The 20231-nt window shown below is 37.0% G+C and overlaps 1 protein-coding gene across 4 annotated transcripts in view; it reads right to left on the bottom strand.

The window, feature by feature from the left end:
* CDKL2 (cyclin dependent kinase like 2) overlaps window positions 1–7765 on the bottom strand; it is a 31923-nt gene extending 24158 nt beyond the window's left edge. For 3 of the 4 annotated variants that reach the window (XR_015740177.1, XM_087916822.1, XM_087916823.1), the window contains exons 1-4: window positions 7037–7765; window positions 2307–2507; window positions 1976–2143; window positions 668–862 (exon numbers count right to left, since the gene is read on the bottom strand). Coding sequence is in view for 3 of the 4 variants with exons in the window: in XM_087916822.1 (XP_087772948.1) it covers window positions 668–862; window positions 1976–2143 (363 nt within the window). In the remaining variant the exon portion in view is untranslated. The remainder of the gene's footprint in view (window positions 1–667; window positions 863–1975; window positions 2144–2306; window positions 2508–7036) is intronic. The other variant, XM_087916821.1, reaches the window with a different exon arrangement.
* Between the last annotated feature and the right edge of the window lie 12466 nt (window positions 7766–20231).

The following is a 20231-nucleotide window of genomic DNA, read 5'->3' as shown; positions in this document are numbered from 1 at the left end:
TATAAACCCATCATGGAAAACCATCCATAGAAAACATCTACGTTCTTCAGACTAATCTAAAGAGGATAGCCTACTTCACATTCTCATTGTTTGACAAATGGAATGTGAGAAACTGTCCTGGAAAATGAATGGTCCGTGATGTTATATCTCCACACATTGAATTATTTTTTTAAAAGGATGTTTTTCTAGAAATAAAAAATACAATAAAATGTCTGTTAAAGAACTCTCTCCATTTCTATAACTGTGCAATATTGCGCTATCCCAAAAGAACATGTAAATTTTTACTCACTCTATATGAGCATACAAGTGATAAACCTGCAGAATGTTCAGAAAATATTAACACAAGCATAATAATATATCCTTGCCTTTGAAATAATAGCTTTGTATACTAACCTTGAAGCAACTATTACATCACCAATTAATGGGGAAAAACGTGATACAAACATGTCACTTCCACAAAGAATAGAAATCAAAAAAGGCAGTTTGTTTTCATTAGATAACATATAGTTTCATAGCTGTATGTAAGAAACATGAAAATACAATTATTGGAATATTATAAATTCTTACAAATGTAAATTTATTCTGAGGTATGAAGCTAGCATCTCTCTCAAACATCCTAACAAGAAAATAGACAAACAAAATCAAACAGATGCAGCAATGTACTTACATTATGACTATGACAAAATCCTACCCCTTTTATAATTTGAAATAAGTATTTTCGAACTCTGTTATAATCCAAGCCATTGGGAAACATCTCAAGATCATCAAGGATTGTGTGATCTACAAATTCAAACACCAAATACCATCGTTTTTTCTTCTTGCAGACTTCCAGCAAATTCACCAAGTTGTCATGCCTTAATTGCTATCAGGAGACATGAAGTACGTCATAAAACTACAATAGGAGACAGTGTGTTGAATGAGAACATTCACAATAATTGCCTCTTGAATAATATGTACATCATTAAGTAAACCATATAAATACTTCCAAATACCGTACTGTTCTATGCATGATTACTGAGTAACAGTACTAACGATTACTAATATTCACAAATTATTATAGTCTCATTATTTATACAATCTCTTTTCCCTATCACTGTATAAATAATTTAACTCAACAATCCATTACAACCAAAGTACACTATTTTTTTCAGAGATTAATCCATAAAGGTAGAAATTTTCTCCCATTTATTTATTCAGCAAAATCTAATCGATAGAACAAAGTTAAATATTTGTTTAATTCTATGCCCTATTTCTAGGCCATGACAATAAGGTTATACAATATAATATAAAATAATACATATTTTTAAATGATTTCATTTTCTAAATATTAGATTTCTCTAAACATTAGAACTCAGTGATAATATAGTAAAGAGAAATTACAATCTTTTTTTCTAACTAGCTAATATCTCTAGTCTACAGCAATAAAATCATATCTTAGAAATTACCTAAAGACCAAACAAAACCCAGCTTTTTAAAATTTATTCTTTTTCGTTGAATAAATGATGTATTTTCTACTAACTAGTTCTTCCTTACTCATTCTTACTGTTATGCTTGTAATTCCCTCTAATAAGACTAATTTTCTTTTCTCTAAGAACAGTTTTCTATATACCTTTTGTTTAATATTTAACATGCTGGAGCCCAATTCACACTACATATTAATCATCAAGTAGTTTGGGTTTGGGTTATAACAATTATGGTTAATAAACTAATATGGATTTTTTTGTTCTGGGAATCTAGCCAATGGAAATCAGACATATGAAATCAATCTAAAATCTAAAACTAAACATAAATAATTGTATTTGTACACATCTCTTTGGTGTTACTTTACCTCTGCCATCTCCTGTGTGTTAATTTTTTAAAATAAACGTCAAGAATAACATTATGGCAAAGACAAAAGGTATACAAAATTACATATATTTATGTGTGACAGGACACTACATATTTAGAAATATGAACTTATCAGCCATTATCTTACCTTGAGAAATTTTATTTCTCTCAGGGCAATTTTTTTAACCATTTTATCATCTTCGCTTTCCAAAAATTTTTTAATGGCAACAACTCTGCCATTCTCCTTGTTTCTGCATTTCATCACCATTCCATAACTTCCTTCTCCCACAAGTCCAAGGATCTCATATTTTTCCATCTGTATTCAAACAAATGGGTTGTTTATAGTATACAATTAATACCCAGTGTACATTAGTTAATATACATATTTAAGCAATAGACTGTATATGTCCCAGTATCAATTATTCATTCTCTTGCTCATAATATTTCAGTTTTTCATTAGGGATCGAGATATATATTACCTTCTAAGCAATTATCACAGTAAGTTTCTCAGAGTAGAGGCTTCACAGAGTACATTATATCCTTATAAGAAAAGCAGTTAATATTGTAGAGAACAGCCAAGGGTTAAATATAAAATCCTATAAGACGCCAAGAAATGCGGACAGCCTGATTTGAAATTGTATTTTGTAGCCTGTTGCTTGGTTTGGATGAAAAAGTGGGTACTGCTGAAAAATAAGAAAAATTTAGAACTAGAAGAGCACAACCTTTCTGTTACTAAAAAATATAAATGTACTTGTAATTCCTATTGAGAAGACCAGAAACCACTTCTTTATAACTTTTTCTTTTATTTCTTTTTTCTTTTTCTTTCTTTGTACTTTCCCCCCACTTATTAGTTTCATTTTCCTTATTTTCTCTTTCAAAATTGTATTGTGTATTGTGCTTATTTTTGAAAAAGTACTTATTTCAGAAAAAATATATTTAAAAGAGGAAGTAATTAACATTGTTGGCTAGGACTCAAACTTTTATGCTTAGTATTTAATAGGGAAATCAGTTATTTTAAAAGTCACTAGCAACACAAATATACTCATTTAAATAAAGTTGATTTAAAAACATACAAGGGTAATAGATATCACTAATCTTCACTTTGCAAGGAAAAAAATATTCAAGGGATGAGTTTATGAGGAAGTCATAATGGTATAATTATAGACACTTGCCAATAGGAGTTGAACATTTAATGAACTAAACTAGAATTGAAATATGTTTTAAGCTCTCTATCGAAGGGAAAAATGTTTCTACCTTGTTCACTTCAATGGGCTGATCTGAACACAATGAAATAAATGGAACAAATTATAATGTCCCATTGACTTTATTTGGTTCAGCTTCATTAGTTTTACAAATAACGTGTGTTCACAGTGCAAATATTATGTCACAGTTTGTATTTACGTTCAATATTTATATCCTTTGATAGAGACGTACGGTGAGATGGCTGGTTTGAAAATAAATAAAGATAAAACAAGGATTCTGACAAAGAATATGCTATTAAAACAAAGAGAAGAACTGGCAGACTTATAGAAAATTCAAGTTACGAACAAGGTTAAATATTTGGGGATACATTTGACGTCAAGATATATTACATTGAAAGAGAATAACTATATTAAACTTAAACAGCAGATAGCATCTGATCTGAAGAAATGGGAAAACCTACAATTGTCATTGATATGTAGAATTTCAACAATCAAGATGAATATTTTACCCAGAATTTTATATTTGTTCCAAACAATACCAATTAGGCTTGGCAAAGATTATTTTGAAGAACTAAATAAAATAATTTGGCTTTCCTAATTGGGAGTTGTACTACCAAGCTGCAAATTTAATGTGGGCTAAAGAATGGATAACATTAAGAAAGATTAGATTGTTGACATTAGAAGGACATGATTTATTACTGGGATGGCATGCTTTTCTGTGGTATAAGGGAACTAAATCGCAGGGCTATTTTAGAAGGCATTATATACAGGAGTCTTTATGGTTGAATTGGGAGAAAATTAAGAGACAATGTTATTTGAAAATCCCAGTCTGGTTATCAACTATTGAAGCTTTTTCTTATCCTATAAGAAGGAACAAACAGTTAGATATGGGGAAATATTGGATGAAAAGAGTGAACTTAAAACGATGCAAAATCTAGAAGAACAAGGTGTAAGGATGAATTGGTTTTCATATGCGCAAATACACTCAAAGTATCTTAAAGATTCTAAAACAGAGGGATTTTATGATAAATTGACTGACTTAGATAAGATTTTGACAGGTACTGATGAAAAAGTGATCAAAAAATTATATAGTTATTTGCTGGAAATTAAACAAGAGGGAGAACAAGTTAAAGAAATGATGATTGCTTGGGGGAAGAATTTTGGATATGGGATTGATTTAGAGAAATGGCAAAAATTGTGGTCTCAAAATTATAAAATGACAATGTCAACAGCATATAAAGAAAATGTGTATAAGATGTTTTACAGGTGGCATTTTCCCCCAACAAGAATAGCAAGAATGTTCAAGAATAAATCTGAAAAGTGCTGGAAATGTCATCAGATACCTGGCTCATATTACCATATGTGGTGGACTTGTGAGGACGCTAGAAAATAATGGATTAGAATTCGCATATAGTTGGAAAAAATGACAAAGAAACATATAGATTTGAAACCAGAGATTTTTTAATTGGAAATTTTACCTGACATATATAATAAAAATTTGAAGTATTTGATTGTAAATGTGTTAACAGCGGCTAGGATTGTATTTGCTAAAAATTGGAAGAGTGAGAAAATACCATCAGAGGAAGAAATTATTAAGAAAATACTGGAATGTGCTGAAATGAATAGATTGACATTTGAAATTAGAGAACAAGAAGATAAACAATTCTATGAAGTTTGGGACCTTTTCTATCAATGGCTAGATAATAAAATATAATAATAGAATATTTAGAAACTTAGGATATAATGAATATATACTTCTTTTTTTTCTTTTTCTTTGATATTATTTTTACAAAACTTTATTAAGATAGACTTGGTATGATTTTATGATTCGTTGTAAAATAAATTAAGTAACTTATAGTTATCTCGTTAACGTATGAATTAACAAAATTATAGTCAAATGATTGTTTAGTAATGATATTAGGCTATATAATTGTTGATTGATAATATGAGTTATTATGTAATATAACTACAATGGAGACTATGAAATGGATGCACAAAAAAAAGTGGTAAACCAGCCAGTACACTGTCTGTAAATTTATGAAGGAGGATGATGCTTTTATGTTTTATGTTTTATGTGTTTTTGTTTGTTGTTAAAGTCAATAAAACTTTTTTTTTCAAAAAAAAAATTTATATCCTTTGTTTAATTAAAATAATGCTGAGGAGAATTTACAATGAAAAAATTAAGGACATTAAAAAGAATCCTAAATTATAAAACAAATAGATGAGAGTCTGCAAGTTCATCATAAAGTCACACTATTACGGGGGAAAGCAAGTAAATTATGCTTCATATATCCTACAAAGATATAGGTAAAGCCTGGGTGGAAAATGTGTTAATCTGTCTGAGATCCCCTTTGTCACTTCCAACAATTCTGATTTAGTCTGACTGTACTCTTACAGGGCAGCAGTGCTTTAGAAATACAAATGTTTTACATATAATGACATAAATGTATGTCATTTCAAAGGCACTTCAAATAAAAAAATAAAAACTGAATATCAATCTGCAGCCAGCAATATATAATAAAATTATGGGATAAAAGTTAAAACTTCAGCAATATGCAATTTAAAATGTCTAGTAATGTGTGCCTTTTTATCAACCTTGAAGGGATTGCAAAAGTACAGTTTTAGATTTTTCATGGGAAGGGCGTCTCTATTATCTCCCTTAATAAAATCCCAATTACCGTTGAAAATAAGCATTATACAAACAAGATATGTATATTTGGTTTATATTTTTTATCCTACCTATTTTTTAATAAATAACTCAAGAGGGGGAGCATACCTAATACTCCTTCTTCCTATCTGCCCCACAACAATACCCTGCAATGTGAGTTGGACTAAGAGAAATTGGTCCTGAGTAACCTAGCCAGTTTTCTTGCCTATGGTGGGCTAAAGCTCATCTTTTTTTCTTTTTTTAGCCAGGTGTCTTAAATGAATCAAATTGATTCAAGCCATGGTTTTATGCCTAAGAAAGGTTTTATGTATAAGGATCACTATTATGAAAGGCTGTATGAAAAAAAAAATGTTCCTTTGAATTAGGCTTCTAGATAGTGGAATTTAAAAGGGAGGACGGTCAAAAATCTTAGCAAGATTTTTCAGCAAGATGAGGATGGAGCGCTGCAATGTGGGATTTGTCTGTTTGGAGCATTCATGAAATGGTACACATACATAAGAAGGAGGTGGCAGGCAGAGTGTTATGATGCAAGCCACATTTTGTTGATTTTAACTTCCTCCTTCCCCCACACATATATAATTGCAACTCCTGAAGAAAACTGAAAAATGACTTGGAAAAATAGTTCAATACCTGAAGAAGTAAAATTAAATTATCTGGAAGCACATTATAGTTCCTGTAGCAATGAATGCAGTACTGTAATAGGTCCAGCAGATACACAACATACAAGACCAAACTGACAAACTAGCCTCTAGTTAAAAAAAAAAAAAAGTCCATTCCTATCTTGAATCACCAATAGGAGTGCCTAAAATACCGGCCTTAGTAGGACTTCCAAAACAGCAAAGCTACTGTTGAAATCACATGCCATTTTGGTTACTGCTGCCACTTAGACTCACCACCTATGTTTAGTAATAGTGTACAATACCTATTTTCTGATCTCACCTCAGGTGGACATTCCACGTTTGACTTCAGAAATTGGATAACCGTAATATCCTAACTAAGATACCAAGCTCAAAGGATCTCATCCCACATTTTCACGTAGATATTTAAAGCGGTGAGCGCTATAAATACCTACAGGTTCATCACTCCATTAGAGCTCCGTCTCCAGCCCGCTCTTCTGGAGTCATTCTCTGACAGGACTGGGGTCTCCAGGACGAGAAAGTCAGGGAGCAATTAAGAGTACGCTGTCGGAAGGGCCCGCGAATAAATCTTACTGCAGGACTTGTTATATAGCTGTCCTTCTTCCTCTTGGTAAAACAGTAACATTATCTGAAAATAAAATCCAGATTGCACTTTTTCTGATTCTAGAATTATTTGCATTGTAGCAATGGATGAAACTCACCGAGCCTGTTCCGCTTGCAAAGTTCCCTGGCGAAGCTTGCCCGTGCCTACCACCATCACCCACTCCTCACTGCAAGGCTTCTTGGGGGAGCCACAAACCTATGGGAAGAAGAAAAAAATCCGCACAACTCGAGCTTACTCGCGGCTGCGAGAATGGAACGCAAAGGCCCAGGCAGTAACCAATGGCAACAGTCTGCTTGCTCTTGCACAACACGTAGCAGAATCAGTGGCCGATGAACGCCGCAAGAGAAGGAGGGGCAACTCCAGGCTCTGGTGGAAGAAGTATCAGTGAAGATCGTGGTCTTCTTATGCTCCTCATTCTGAGGCAGATATGCAGTCAATAATAAGGTTGAAGGATGTTTATCCAATACAAAAGCAAGTACCGTTTTCCAAGGATGGGAGGGTAGATCAATCAAAAAGAGGCGTCCCAAGGCTTGAGGAAGAAAAATTAGCTATGCGTAACAAAACCCAGGCTTCACAGTGAATGGCAAGAAACACCTTGCCCTATTTCACTCTTACCCGTTCTTTTTTACTTTGCGGCAGAGAAAATCATAGTAAATGGTGCGTAAAACTTGGGCTCAGACAAGTTGGAGAAGGGGGAGGGAATTGCCGGCGGTTTACAGGATACTCAAATATTTTTAGTGATGAAAAACAGGAAGGCAGGATCGAAGCAATTGCCCCGAGCGTGGCACTAGAACGGTTCCTCTCTTTTCCTCTTCGGAGCAGAAGCTTTTTTAAAAACAGTGCGTCGTTTCTCCAAAGGCTGCTGTTCCTCCAAGATGGAGCATCAAAATAGAAGTGAGGCTCTGAGAATTTAAATAAGGAAATCTCACTGTTTCTGAGGGTAGAAACAATCCACTATGTCTTAAACGAAATATCCAACATCTGTTTCAGTCCCTAATAGTCGTAATACAAAATCCGATTTGATCTCCTTTGAAGTGAAAAAAAAAACCCCACTTCCTTTCGTGCCAAAGCCAGAGCACTACGGCTGGCAGTTGGAATATGCTAAAGTTTCCATTTCCCCAATAATAATACATTAAAATCCCCAATAAATTACAAGAGGTTACAGCAAGGTTTATACAGAACAGCTGCAATCCACTTTGACCAGACAATTCACTTTGAGAGACAGTCTTGCCCTCTCTTGTGTATTACCACTCAACCACCATGTGGTACTGACAATCCCAGTCTTCCTAAACAGGTCTGATCTCATTCTCAGTCCCTGATTTGAATCTCCCTAAGTTGTCAGTAAGCAGAGAATACCTATATAAAACAGTTTCCTCCCCAACAACACAGTGTTAGCATCACTTATTACATCCCCTGAAATGTAAATGTGTAATGCTTTGAAGGAAAACCAGCACATATTTTTTGTTTTGTTTTCAATCATTCTTGTGTTTATATTTTTCTTTGGAATGTATAACTTTTCCATTACTTGTTCTCAGACCACTTATAAATTTGTACCTGCTGCTGTTATTATTATATCTAATGCTTTATCAGCCATTATTTTAGAGGCTAGATCAGGAGATCTGTTCTAACTATAAGCTGAGGTGTGCTTGGGTAACATTGGGAGTTACAGGCATCCTCCTTCCCTTCTGATCGCTAGCATGCTTCTACATTTTGCTCACCTTGTTCATCAGCATTTTTTACAGATGATTTCCTCCACTTTCTGTGTTTTGAGAAAAAAAAACTTTTCCAAAAGGAGAGCGGTATTTTGTTATATTTAATTTGATAACATGGGTTGTAGTAGCATTGTTCTACTTCCATCAGCATTCTAAAACAGAATCCAGAATATCCCTACTTTGTGGCATCTGCAAAATAATAATCTAGCTCAGCATCTAGTCACTGATCAAAACAAATATCTATCTAGTTCAGCAACTTTTGATAGTTTCCTTATATTTGTCAGTTTTATTCACTTCTTTTATTCCATGTATAGTAAGAAATGATTATCTAGCAGCTAGTCAATTTCAGTTCTCCAAGTCTATTGACCAAGATAATTGCAGAACTTGCCTCCCTCTTCTTTAGAACCATTTCTACCTTGATGTTTTCCCATATGTTTTGTTTTTTGCTTTTAAATAAAAATAAATGCCCCAATGGGAAATGGGAGGGGCAAGGTAGTGATGGTGGAAGGTTAATCTATTCCCACTGAGATGATTGATAAGATGTTTATCCCGCTGGATCATGGTGTATTGAAATCACAACAAAACCCAAGTGGAACTCAAGTGTTCTTCTGTATAGTGGGTAGCATACTCCCAAATCATGATACTATCATTTGGCAATGACTTGGAACAGAAGCAGTAGAGGCAGTACAAGATTGTAAACTGGCAGGTGGGAGAAGCAAATTGTATGCATTATTTTGTCCCAACTCAAGGAAGAATAGTAACGTTCTACATTAAGGCAAGAAAAAGCAAATGCACAGTGCAGTATATGTGATACCTTGCTCAGTAGTAGTAATTGTGAGAGGGATCTCGGAGTCCTAGTGGACAATCATTTAAATATGAGCCAGCAGTGTGCTGCAGCTGCCAAAAAAGCCAACACAGTTCTAAGCTGCATAAACATAGGGATAGAATCAAGATCACATGAAGTGATAATATCACTTTATAATGCCTTGGAAATGCTACACTTGGAATACTGCATCCAGTTTTGGTTACCATGATGTAAAAAAGATGTCCAGACTCTAGAAAGAGTATAGAGAAGAGCAACAATGATGATTAGGGGACTGGAGACTAAAACATATGAAGAACGGTTTCTGGAACTGGGTATGTCTAGTTTGATGAAAACAAGGACCAGGAGTGATATGATAGCAGTGTTCCAATATTTCAGGGGCTGCCACAAAGAACAGGGAGTCAAGCTATTGTCCAAAGCACCTGAGGGTAGGACAAGAACCAATGGGTGGAAACTAATCAAGGAGAGAAGTAACTTAGAAGTAAGGATAAATTTCCTGACAGTTAGAACAATTAATCAGTGGAACAACTTATCTCAGAAGTTGTACATGCTCCAACACTGGAAGTTTTTAAGAAGAGATTGGATAACCATTTGTCTGAAGTGGTATAGAGTTTCCTGCTCTAAACGGGGTTGGACTAGAAGACCTCCAAGGTCCCTTCCAACTCTGTTATTCTACTCTACTCTACTCTACTCTACTCTATTCTAGTTGTCAAGCCTGAAATTAACATATGCATAGTCATTTTATTTAGCCTTATTATATATTCCTTTTCTTTCTTTCTCCTTGCTGTTTATGGGGGGAAGGGTTTCTCCTTGCTGTTTATGGGGGGAAGGCTTTCCTAAGGTGGGAGGAATAGAGATAGAGTTATTTAGGCTAGGTGGTTTCCCCATGGGAACAAATGCTGACCCTGCTGAGACCTGGAAGTGGAAACTGATGACACCAAGCAATGTTGATTTAATTTTATTGGGGAATGTGACTTTTGTGGGTTGTTTCTAATTTCCAATATTATGTGATTTAATTCCAGGTTGTGTCAGATCCGGAATTACAACAGACTTTGCCAACTTGATGTTTTCCTAAATAAAAGAAATTGTTTTGGAAGATGGACTTTGCTCTTTTCGTTTTAAATGGATTTCATCACTTGGAAACCTGACATTATTCCGGATCTCCAAAAAAACCGTAATCCCGAACCAGATTTGTTATTCAGGATCCTGATCCCTGGCTGTTTACATGGAGCTTTGGGCAACAGCAAAGACTCAGAGAAGATGGCAGAAGGATGGGACCCAGGGGTACCAGAACATGAGTGCAAATTCTGTGCTACTGGTCCAGCAGCTGTTCTGACCTTCTCTGGTTCCAAAAGAGCAAACATGAGACAAAGAGAATAGCACAACCTTTTACTGTTTCATTTACGAATCCCGTTTCTTCACAGATAAAAGGCTGCTTGCAACTAATTAGTTCCAATAAGAAAGAACCTTGCCAAGTTTTTGCAAGGCTGCCAAGAACACCAATCAAAATTATTAAACAATAAATCAAAGAGTTTTCAAACACCAACTCAGATATTCTAATGTCCAGATATTCTAAGGCTTGAGTATCAAACTTCTTTGCCTTCTATAAAGAACTGCGGTTTCTCAGCTGACTTTTATCTTCTCAGGGAGGGGCCATTACCTTGCAGCCTTACTCTCGAGTTGCCCATGCTGCTGCAGCTGCTCTTTCCTTTGAATAGCTCGCGCACATGTGCGCTGGGCACAGGCTCCTCTTCATCACTGCTGCCAACCTCTACAATCTCCAAAGGCAGCAGCATTCCACTCCCTGATGATCCTGGCCCATCCCTGCATCACACGCAGGCCCCTCATCTAAGTCCTCACTCTCCAAGACCTCAGCCATCTGCACCTGCAGCTGGAGAACCACAACAGCAGCAGACTTCCCAACAGATTCCCCAGGAGACGATCAGAGTAACAGCAGTCATGGAGGATATTGCGCACCAGCTAGGGGGCCGCCCAAAATCCCCAGTTGAATGGTCTGGAAGCGCAGGTACGCAATGGATGGAAAGAGACTTGCTTGGCCAGGCAACCCTCCCTGACCTGCTCATCGATCAGCCATTAACTGCAGCTGGGGAGTCTCAAGCCATGATCTTAGAGTGGAGAGCAGCAACTGAACCCATAGGACCTATGGGAGACCACAATGAGCCGGCTGAATGGCAGTACCAAATGGCGATGTGCAGCCAGACCTTCGAGGATCTACCTGACCAGCTGGAGCAGCTCATCACTGGATGCGAAGGCAGAGGTCAGCAAAGGAGGCAAATGCCCACCTGGAGAGATCATGAAACACGACTTCCAGCCCATTCACTTTCAGTTTAACCCAGTTTTGGGAGAAGTATCTCCTCCCAGAAGAGGGTGATCTACCACTGCAGGAGATCTACCATATACCATTCGCCCCCGAGAGTGGAACGGAGAGGGGTAAGTAGAAGGGGAATCTGTAAAGAATCCATCAAGGAATGAGCCCCCCCCCCCAAACTTGTCTATCTTCAGCTGACCAAATCCCTCTGGGATGGGCATTTTATCCAGGCAGAGGATGGGTTTGAGAACAAGCTCAAATGAGGCCAGTCAAGCTGCAGCCCCACCTCCCTCACCACAACTAGCTCCGTGTGCGAATGCCCCAACAGCTTTTAAAACCATGTTTGATGGGACAGCAAGTAAACTTGCACTTTTCCTGACAGAGCATGGTTTTACATCGACAGGCATGGAGATGAATTCCATGATGATGCACAACTAGACCAATTCCTTGAAGACAATTTGGAGGAGGAAGCATCTGAATGGTTCATAGAGCTCAATGATGAAAGTGCTCCTGAATTAAACAACATGGATGACTTCCTAAGACAGCTCCAGTCACATTTTGAGGCAGAAGCAGAAATAAAAACTATCAGGCAGAAGGGTAGACCCAGCAAGGAACTAGTGCTTGAGTTTAGACGCCTGGCCACTAATCTCAGGCATTGGTCTCAAAGGATACTTGTGCACTATTTCCAAAAAAGCCTGGATGAGGAGTTGTTAAAAATCTGCCTTTGCCTTGGGCTGCCTGAGAATAGAATCTATGAGTGGAACCGAATGGCCATAACAATGGACAATGCACTCAGACAGCAAGACAAATCACATGACACTCAGCCTCACGCAAGGCAAAGGACATCAAACAGCAGCCCCCCCAACTTTCATGAGGTGTTTCTGTTGTGGGCAACAAGGGCATTGCGCATCGGTATGCTTAGCATCATCCCAGTACCTCAAGTGAGAGCACCCACTCCCCCTAAAGGGAAAAAGGCACTAAGAAAACCTCCTGAGAAAAACCAATTTGTGCGCCAAGCTATCAAGGTCGCTAACCCTCAACAACCAACAGGGGTGGGAATTCTGGCAACAGGATTGCCCATCATTCAAGATGCAGACAGCAAAGGAGATGACCCAATGGTAAGTGGAGCCATTCAACTTTATAAAATTGAAGGGACATTGACTGTTACTCGCACAGGCGTAGAAGGGCCCATAGATATTATTATTGCCACTGGCAGTTGGCGATGCCTTATCAATCCCAAGACCGCGCATAGCTTAGGCATAGAAACTAAACCATTAACTACCTCCATTTGATTCCAACAAGTGGATGGATCCATGATAGCAGGAAATCCAGCTACACAAGTCACAGAAAAAGTAAACCTAACTGGGAAAGAATCCAGTTCATAGTAGTCCCAAAGATGACCCAATCAGTAATCCTGGATCTCGCCTGGTTAGACAAATGGCGCCCAGGGAGGGTGGCTATAGGGGGATTAAATTAGCGCTAGGTACTAAGCCACCTCCTGAACAAGGTAACATCCAAATTGAGAGCCCAGAATTACAGGGGAGCCAGGAGGACCAGACAGTAGCATTAGCTGATCAACCCCCAGGGATTCCTGAAATCCCAATCCAGTAGAGTGATCTGGCTCAAGTCTTCAGTGAGGAGGAATGCAATGTGCTACACATTGCAACACTGACTGTGCAATAGAGTTTATAGAGGTGGCGAAATTACCAAAACCAAAATGTACTCCATGATAACTAAGGAAATGAAAAAGCTATGAGACAATATAGACAAAAATCTATCCAGAGGTTTCATCCAACCTGCAAAGTCCAGAGTGGCTGCCCCCGTGCTATTTTTTTTTTTAAGATTGGGGGTGTATTTCTGTATTGATTTTAAGGCAATTAACAGGGTGAATATTCACAACACTACCCCTTTCCGCTCATGAAAGATATGTTAGGACATATCATTAGCAAAAAGGAAAGTATTTACCAAATTAGATCTCTGAGAAGCGTATTACAGAATCCGCATCAGAGAAGGAAATGATTGCCCTTTAAGCAGTTTTCAGTTCAGAGTAATGCCATTTGGATTACAAGAAGCCCAGAGGTCTTCATGAAGCTGATAAACAAAGTCTTACATCAATATCTGTAAAGGGGTCCTGGTTTATTTGGGTGACATTCTTATTTACAACGAAACTTTAGAAGAATACATCAAGTTCATGAGAAAAGTATTAAAAAGACTGTTAGATGCAAAGCTGTATGTGAAACTATCCAAATGCGAATTCCATAAAGAGTCATTAGATTATCTTGGCTACTGCATTTCAAATCGGGATAGAAATGGATCCAGCAAAAGTGAAAGCAGCCTTGGATTGGCAACCCCCAAAGAATCGCAAACAGCAGCAACGTTTCCTGGGATTTGTGAATTTCTACTGGCAATTTATCCCCTCATTTGCGAAGATTGCATTACCAGTAAGAAAACTATTAAAAATGGGGGGGGGAGGAAGCAACCTAGCCACAACCTGGACAACCCCTTAAACGAACTCTAGAATGCCAAAACACTTTTGAATTGTTAAAAAGGCATTTCGCACAGGAACCCATTCTAAAACATCCTGACCCAGCATTGCCTTTTATAGTGAAAGCTACGCTAGCAGCATAGCAGTGGCAGCTGTTCTATTCCAGAAAAATGAAAAAGGAGATCTGCAACCTTGCGCATATATACCTCCAAAAAACTCACAGACATCTGAAAGAAGATGGGCTGTAAGGGAGAAGGAAGCTTATGCAGTTCGTTGGGCTTTGCTAACTTGGAGACAATTTTTTGACAGCAGCAACATTCCATTCAAAGTGTGTGCAGACCACAAAAACTTAGAAGCTCTAAAAACACCCAGGAAACTCCCCTAAACAAGTTAGATGGGCTCAATACTTCAAAAAATTCAATTTCCAACTGAAGTACCTCCCAGGATTGGGGGGGGGGCGAATCTACTAGCAGACATTCTGTCTAGGAAACCCCAATTTGACAGTAAGTGAGAAGTATTTCACCCAATTTTTCCACCATCCCCTCAAGAGACAGTTCAAGTAATCTCGCAAGCACAAGCTCAAACCTAAAAATTCAAAGACAAATCAGAAATGACCAAGAAAGAGGTTGCAAAATGAATTAACAGCAGATATTTGAAAACTAGCCTTGCACAAAGGATATTGTAATAATTTATAGTTTATTAATAGATTATTTTGTCAAGGTATTCCTATCTAGAAATAGCTGGTATTATATATTTACACTGACAGTGATGGATTTAGGAGCTTGTCTAACTTCACCAGTTCCGTGTTCATCGTGTTCCCTTCCTTTCCCTCTTCTTAATTTAAATTAATGTATGTTAATTTCAGAGTTAATATTTATTGTTTTAATGTTTTACATGTTGTTTTCATAAATATAAGTAGCCTATAGACGTCACTAGGCAAGAGGGGTGGCATAAAATTTAATAAAAAATAAATAAATCTGCATACTCAGGCTGTGAAACTTTCTCATCATTGTCAAATCAAAGAAAAGCAGGATAATTTTTCTTGAAACATCTCATATTTACATATTGGTCTTAAGGGCTTTCGCATACATTAGAAAAGGGAGTTGCATGAAAAAATACCAGAAATGATACATTTGTATTACTTTCCATGTGTTGTGTAACATTTGGATTTTATATTTCTAGAAGTGGACCAATAATTCTTCCTTTTCCCCTGAAAATTTTGCAAGAATTAATACAATTTGATAATATTTCAGAATTTATAGATGCCAATGTGCATGTTTGCAGATTAGTCTATTGAAATTGTAACAGGTTGCTGATATGATTTAAATACCAACTATATTTTCCTCCTTATTTCTTGGGTTAGCCACTTTGCCCGATGAAAAAATTCCAGAAACTTTTTGTATACGTGTGGGTTAGGTGGTGGGCATGGCTTGGTGGTCATGTGACAGGGTGAACGTGGCTTAGTGGTCATGTTATTGGCTGGGTGTGGCCAACTCAATATCACTTACATCGAGGCACACATCTCCTCGTCTGGCCTCTCATGACTGTGGGGATACTGCAACAGTCGTAAGTGTGAAAAATGGTTATAAGTCACTTTTTTCAGTGCCATTGTAACTTTGAATGGTCACTCCACACAACCAAAGTACCAGCAAAGGAAGGGAAAAAAACTCCAGAGAAGTTCCTGAGACAGGAAGTCTAGTCCTGCCAAGAATGTAATAAGGCTTAACGGAGAGGCAGATTCTGTAAGCAACACCAGAATGTTTCCTTCCTGCCTTCCTTACAGGATTAGGCCAGTAATTTCTTCTAACAACTGGTTCTCTGAGCTGGTTAGAATGTTAACAACCGGTTCTAGCGAATAGGTGCGAACTGGTAGAATCCCACCCCTGGATATATATGTAATATGTAATATTCGATTTTTTGATTCAGAATTCCAATTTTACTGACTGGTATAATTGTTTAATATTTAAATATGAATTGAGAGTAATTTTGATAAAGATATTGCTGAGTCTTTTGTGATTTGCATAAATGCAATATGCAAATAGATAAAATATGAAGTAGTACAAGAATGTAAGTTTGCACATAATGAATTATATTCCAGTGTTGGAACAATGGGACATTCCCACTTTCATTTCTTCTAGCAAAATAAAATTTTGCAGAAATAATATACCAGATAATACTATATTGTACTTTTTACTAGCTATTAAAATATGTAAAATAGCTATTAACCAATTCTGATCAATTGTGCTCATCTAGAGTCTTGTCAAGATCAATCTGATTAGTTTAAATATTAAGGTCATTATTTTTAAAGATGTGTTTATAAGATTCTTCTCCAAGAAGGCAAAAGTTTTCTGGACTGTTTCATTCTAATTTTAGAACAATTTTAGAAATCAGACTGGAAGGTAGCAGAAAATTTGCAAAAAAAACCCTTGGGATTCAATATTTTGTGCTTTTAATAACTGAGCCCACTTTTTCTGTTACTGTGAGTTTCCAGAACTGAATGAGGAGTTGAGTATCATACTATTTTGAAAAAAATACGTTGCATTTCATCCTAAGAGGAAAGGGAACTGAAAGTGGGTGTTTTTATAAAGGCTTCGCAATATGCAATAATCGTATTAACTCATTCTGTAGAAGCTTGTTTCCAAATATACATTACCTTGACAAAAAGACTTGCAGGGACCCTAATGCAATCTAAGTAGATGATTGACTGTGGGAGAAAGTACACAGGTGAAACTCGAAAAATTAGAATATCGTGCAAAAGTTCATTTATTTCAGTAATGCAACTTAAAAGGTGAACCTCATATATGAGATAGACTCATTATGTGCGAAGCAAGATAGTTCAAGCCGTGATTTGTCATAATTATGTTATGGCTTACAGCTCATGAAAACCCCAAATCCACAATCCCAGAAAATTAGAATATTGTGAAAAGGTTCAATATGCTAGGCTCAAAGTGTCCCACTCTAATTGGCTAATTAAGCCATAACACCTGCAAAGGGTTCCTGAGCCTTAATGGGAAATGAAGAACAATCATGGGAAAGACTGCTGACCTGATAGTTGTGCAGAAAACCATCATTGACACCCTCCATAAGGAGGGAAAGCCTCAAAAGGTAATTGCAAAAGAAGTTGGATGTTCCCAAAGTGCTGTATCAAAGCACATTAATAGAAAATTATGTGGAAAGGAAAAGTGTGGAAGAAAAAGGTGCACAAGCAGCAGGGATGACCGCAGCCTGGAAATGATTGTCAGGAAAAGGCCATTCAAAAGTGTTGGGGACTTTCACAAGGAGTGGACTGAGGCTGGAGTCAGTGCATCAAGAGCCACCACACACAGACGGATCCTGGACATGGCTTCAAATGTCGTATTCCTCTTGTCAAGGCGCTCCTGAACAACAAACGTCAGAAGCATCTGACCTGGGCTAAAGAAAAACAGAACTGGTCAATTGCTCAGTGGTCCAAAGTCCTTTTTTCTGATGAGAACAACTTTTGCATCTCATTTGGAAACCAAGGACCCAGAGTCTGGAGGAAGAATGGAGAGGCACATATTGCAAGATGCTTGAAATCCAGTGTGAAGTTTCCACAGTGTGTTGATTTGGGGAGCTATGTCATCTGCTGGTGTTGGTCCACTGTGCTTCATTAAGTCCAGGGTCAATGCAGCCGTCTACCAGGAGATTTTGGAGCTCTTCCTGCTTTCTTCCACAGATGAGCTTTATGGGGATGCTGACTTCATTTTCCAGCAGGACTTGGCACCTGCCCACACTGCCAAAAGCACCAAAACCTGGTTCATTGACCATGGGATTACTGTGCTTGATTGGCCAGCAAACTCACCTGACCTGAACCCCATAGAGAATCTATGGGGCATTGCCAAGAGAAAGACAAGAGACATGAGACCGAACAATGCAGAAGAGTTGAAGGCCGCTATTGAAGCATCCTGGTATTCCATAACATCTCAGCAGTGCCACAGGCTGATAGCTTCCATATCTGGCCGCATGAAGGCAGTAATTGCTGCAAAAGGGGCCCAAACCAAGTACTGAATACATATGCATGCTTATACTTTTCAGTCTATGTACAATCCTTGTTTTATTGATTGCATGTAATATTCTAATTTTCTGAGATTGTAGATTTGGGGTTTGATGAGCTATAAGCCATAATCATCTCAATTATGACAAATCAGGGCTTGAACTATTTTGCTTTGCATGTAATGAGTCTATCCCATATATTAGTTTCACCTTTTAAGTTGCATTATTGAAATAAATAAACTTTTGCATGATATTGTAATTTTTTGAGTTTCAGCTGTATTTAGAAATAACGTATCACCTTATTACACATGAGTATTTCAGGCCTGATGTTAAATTACTCAAGCATCTTGTCTGATTTCAGAGCATTTATATTGCCTTGAAATAACTCCTAATCATCTGGTGAGCTAATCTAGTCTCCACTCAAATATTGTTGCTGCTGTGTTATTTTAAATAAGCTTGAATATAGCTTCCTGGAAAAACTACATTTTTAATCAGAAGTTCTTCTACTCAAAAGACCAGAAATTTAATTTCATAGAAGGAGACAATGATATATATTTATTGTTTCAGAGTTTAACATCAGTACTTTGCGTATTGAAAAAGAGATGCATCATCTCCTGATGAGATGCAAATAACATATTGGTGGAAGATGTACAAGCTTGTTTGCCTAAATTCCTATTCAAACCCCGAAAATGACATATACATGGATTTATCATGTCAAAGACTAAGTGCTATGTTGGATGTAGCTTTTTATGACTGCTTTGAATATTTGCTCAGTGTGTGCAATTTGTGGTGCTATGTTCATTACATATAGATTTTGAATGATGCTCCAACTGCCAAATTTTTGCATTATCTTTGGGCATCATGACTTACAATGATAGAAATAACAATCAATAGAAGAGCATAAATTCTCTCTGCAATGTTTTTCAAAACATTTAATAGTTTTGTATATTTGTCACTGGATATGAGTTTTACATTCTTTCCATTTAATTCTGCTTCTTTTCTTACTCCATGTTCTCACTGGCAAAATACCTACTTCCTTTCCAAGTATAAAAGATTTGAATGTTCTTAAGGTATGCAGTTAAATCTAGGCAAAACCATCCATACTGTCTATTATCTAGCTTCAGGGTATGGCCCATTTTCCATTTTTTATATTGTTTTTGGCTACCCTTGAGAGTTAAGGATGGGCAGGCCAGATTAATACTGAAATGACATCACCATGAAATCCCACCTGCCTTGTGCAAAAGTTCCCTCAAACCCTATGATTCTATGTCTATCTGCAGACTAGACTAGGAGATTAAGAGCAGACCATATTTATATAATTGCCAGAAAACTAAGCTCAGTGCAAAAAACATACAAGATAAATCAGTGAAGCAAAACAAAACTCAACTACAGTGAATATATGAAGCAAATCTTATGCAATAAAAATAATAAATGTAACTCAGAGTTAAATTGTGGAGTTCTTGCTACTGAGTGTGGTTTGTTTGCAGACATTTCATTACCACATTAGCTAACATCTTCAGTGTTAGTGAATGTGAAGTTTGCTCCTTGTTTGTATATAATAGTTTTCCTTACTAGTTTTGTGGGGTTTCTCCTTGGTTGTACCTTTATTAGGCTATTGTTGACACCCAGAAAAGACCAGACAAAAAAAATCAAACAGAAAACGAAGCAGGGAGTAATATCAGACAAACAAGCAGAAAACAATACCTTAATCAAGGAACTACCAATATGAAAACCACAGGGTCACTAACCTGGCAGGGCAAGCTATTGTATGTAAACAAGGAGCAAATCATACACTGATATTACCTAGCTGGGTAATGAAATGTCTGTAAGAAAATATCCAAGCTCAGATGACATCAAACATTCCATATGCAGCTATAAAGCATAAGATATACAAATAGTCCTTAACATATAACTGTAATGAAGCCTGCCCAT

The sequence above is a fragment of the Pseudonaja textilis genome, chromosome Z (assembly GCF_049901715.1).
Source record: "Pseudonaja textilis isolate UNSWEBS1 chromosome Z, rPseTex1.2, whole genome shotgun sequence".
In the NCBI taxonomy this organism is placed as follows: domain Eukaryota; kingdom Metazoa; phylum Chordata; class Lepidosauria; order Squamata; family Elapidae; genus Pseudonaja; species Pseudonaja textilis.
This window is presented reverse-complemented; position numbering and strand designations above follow the sequence as displayed.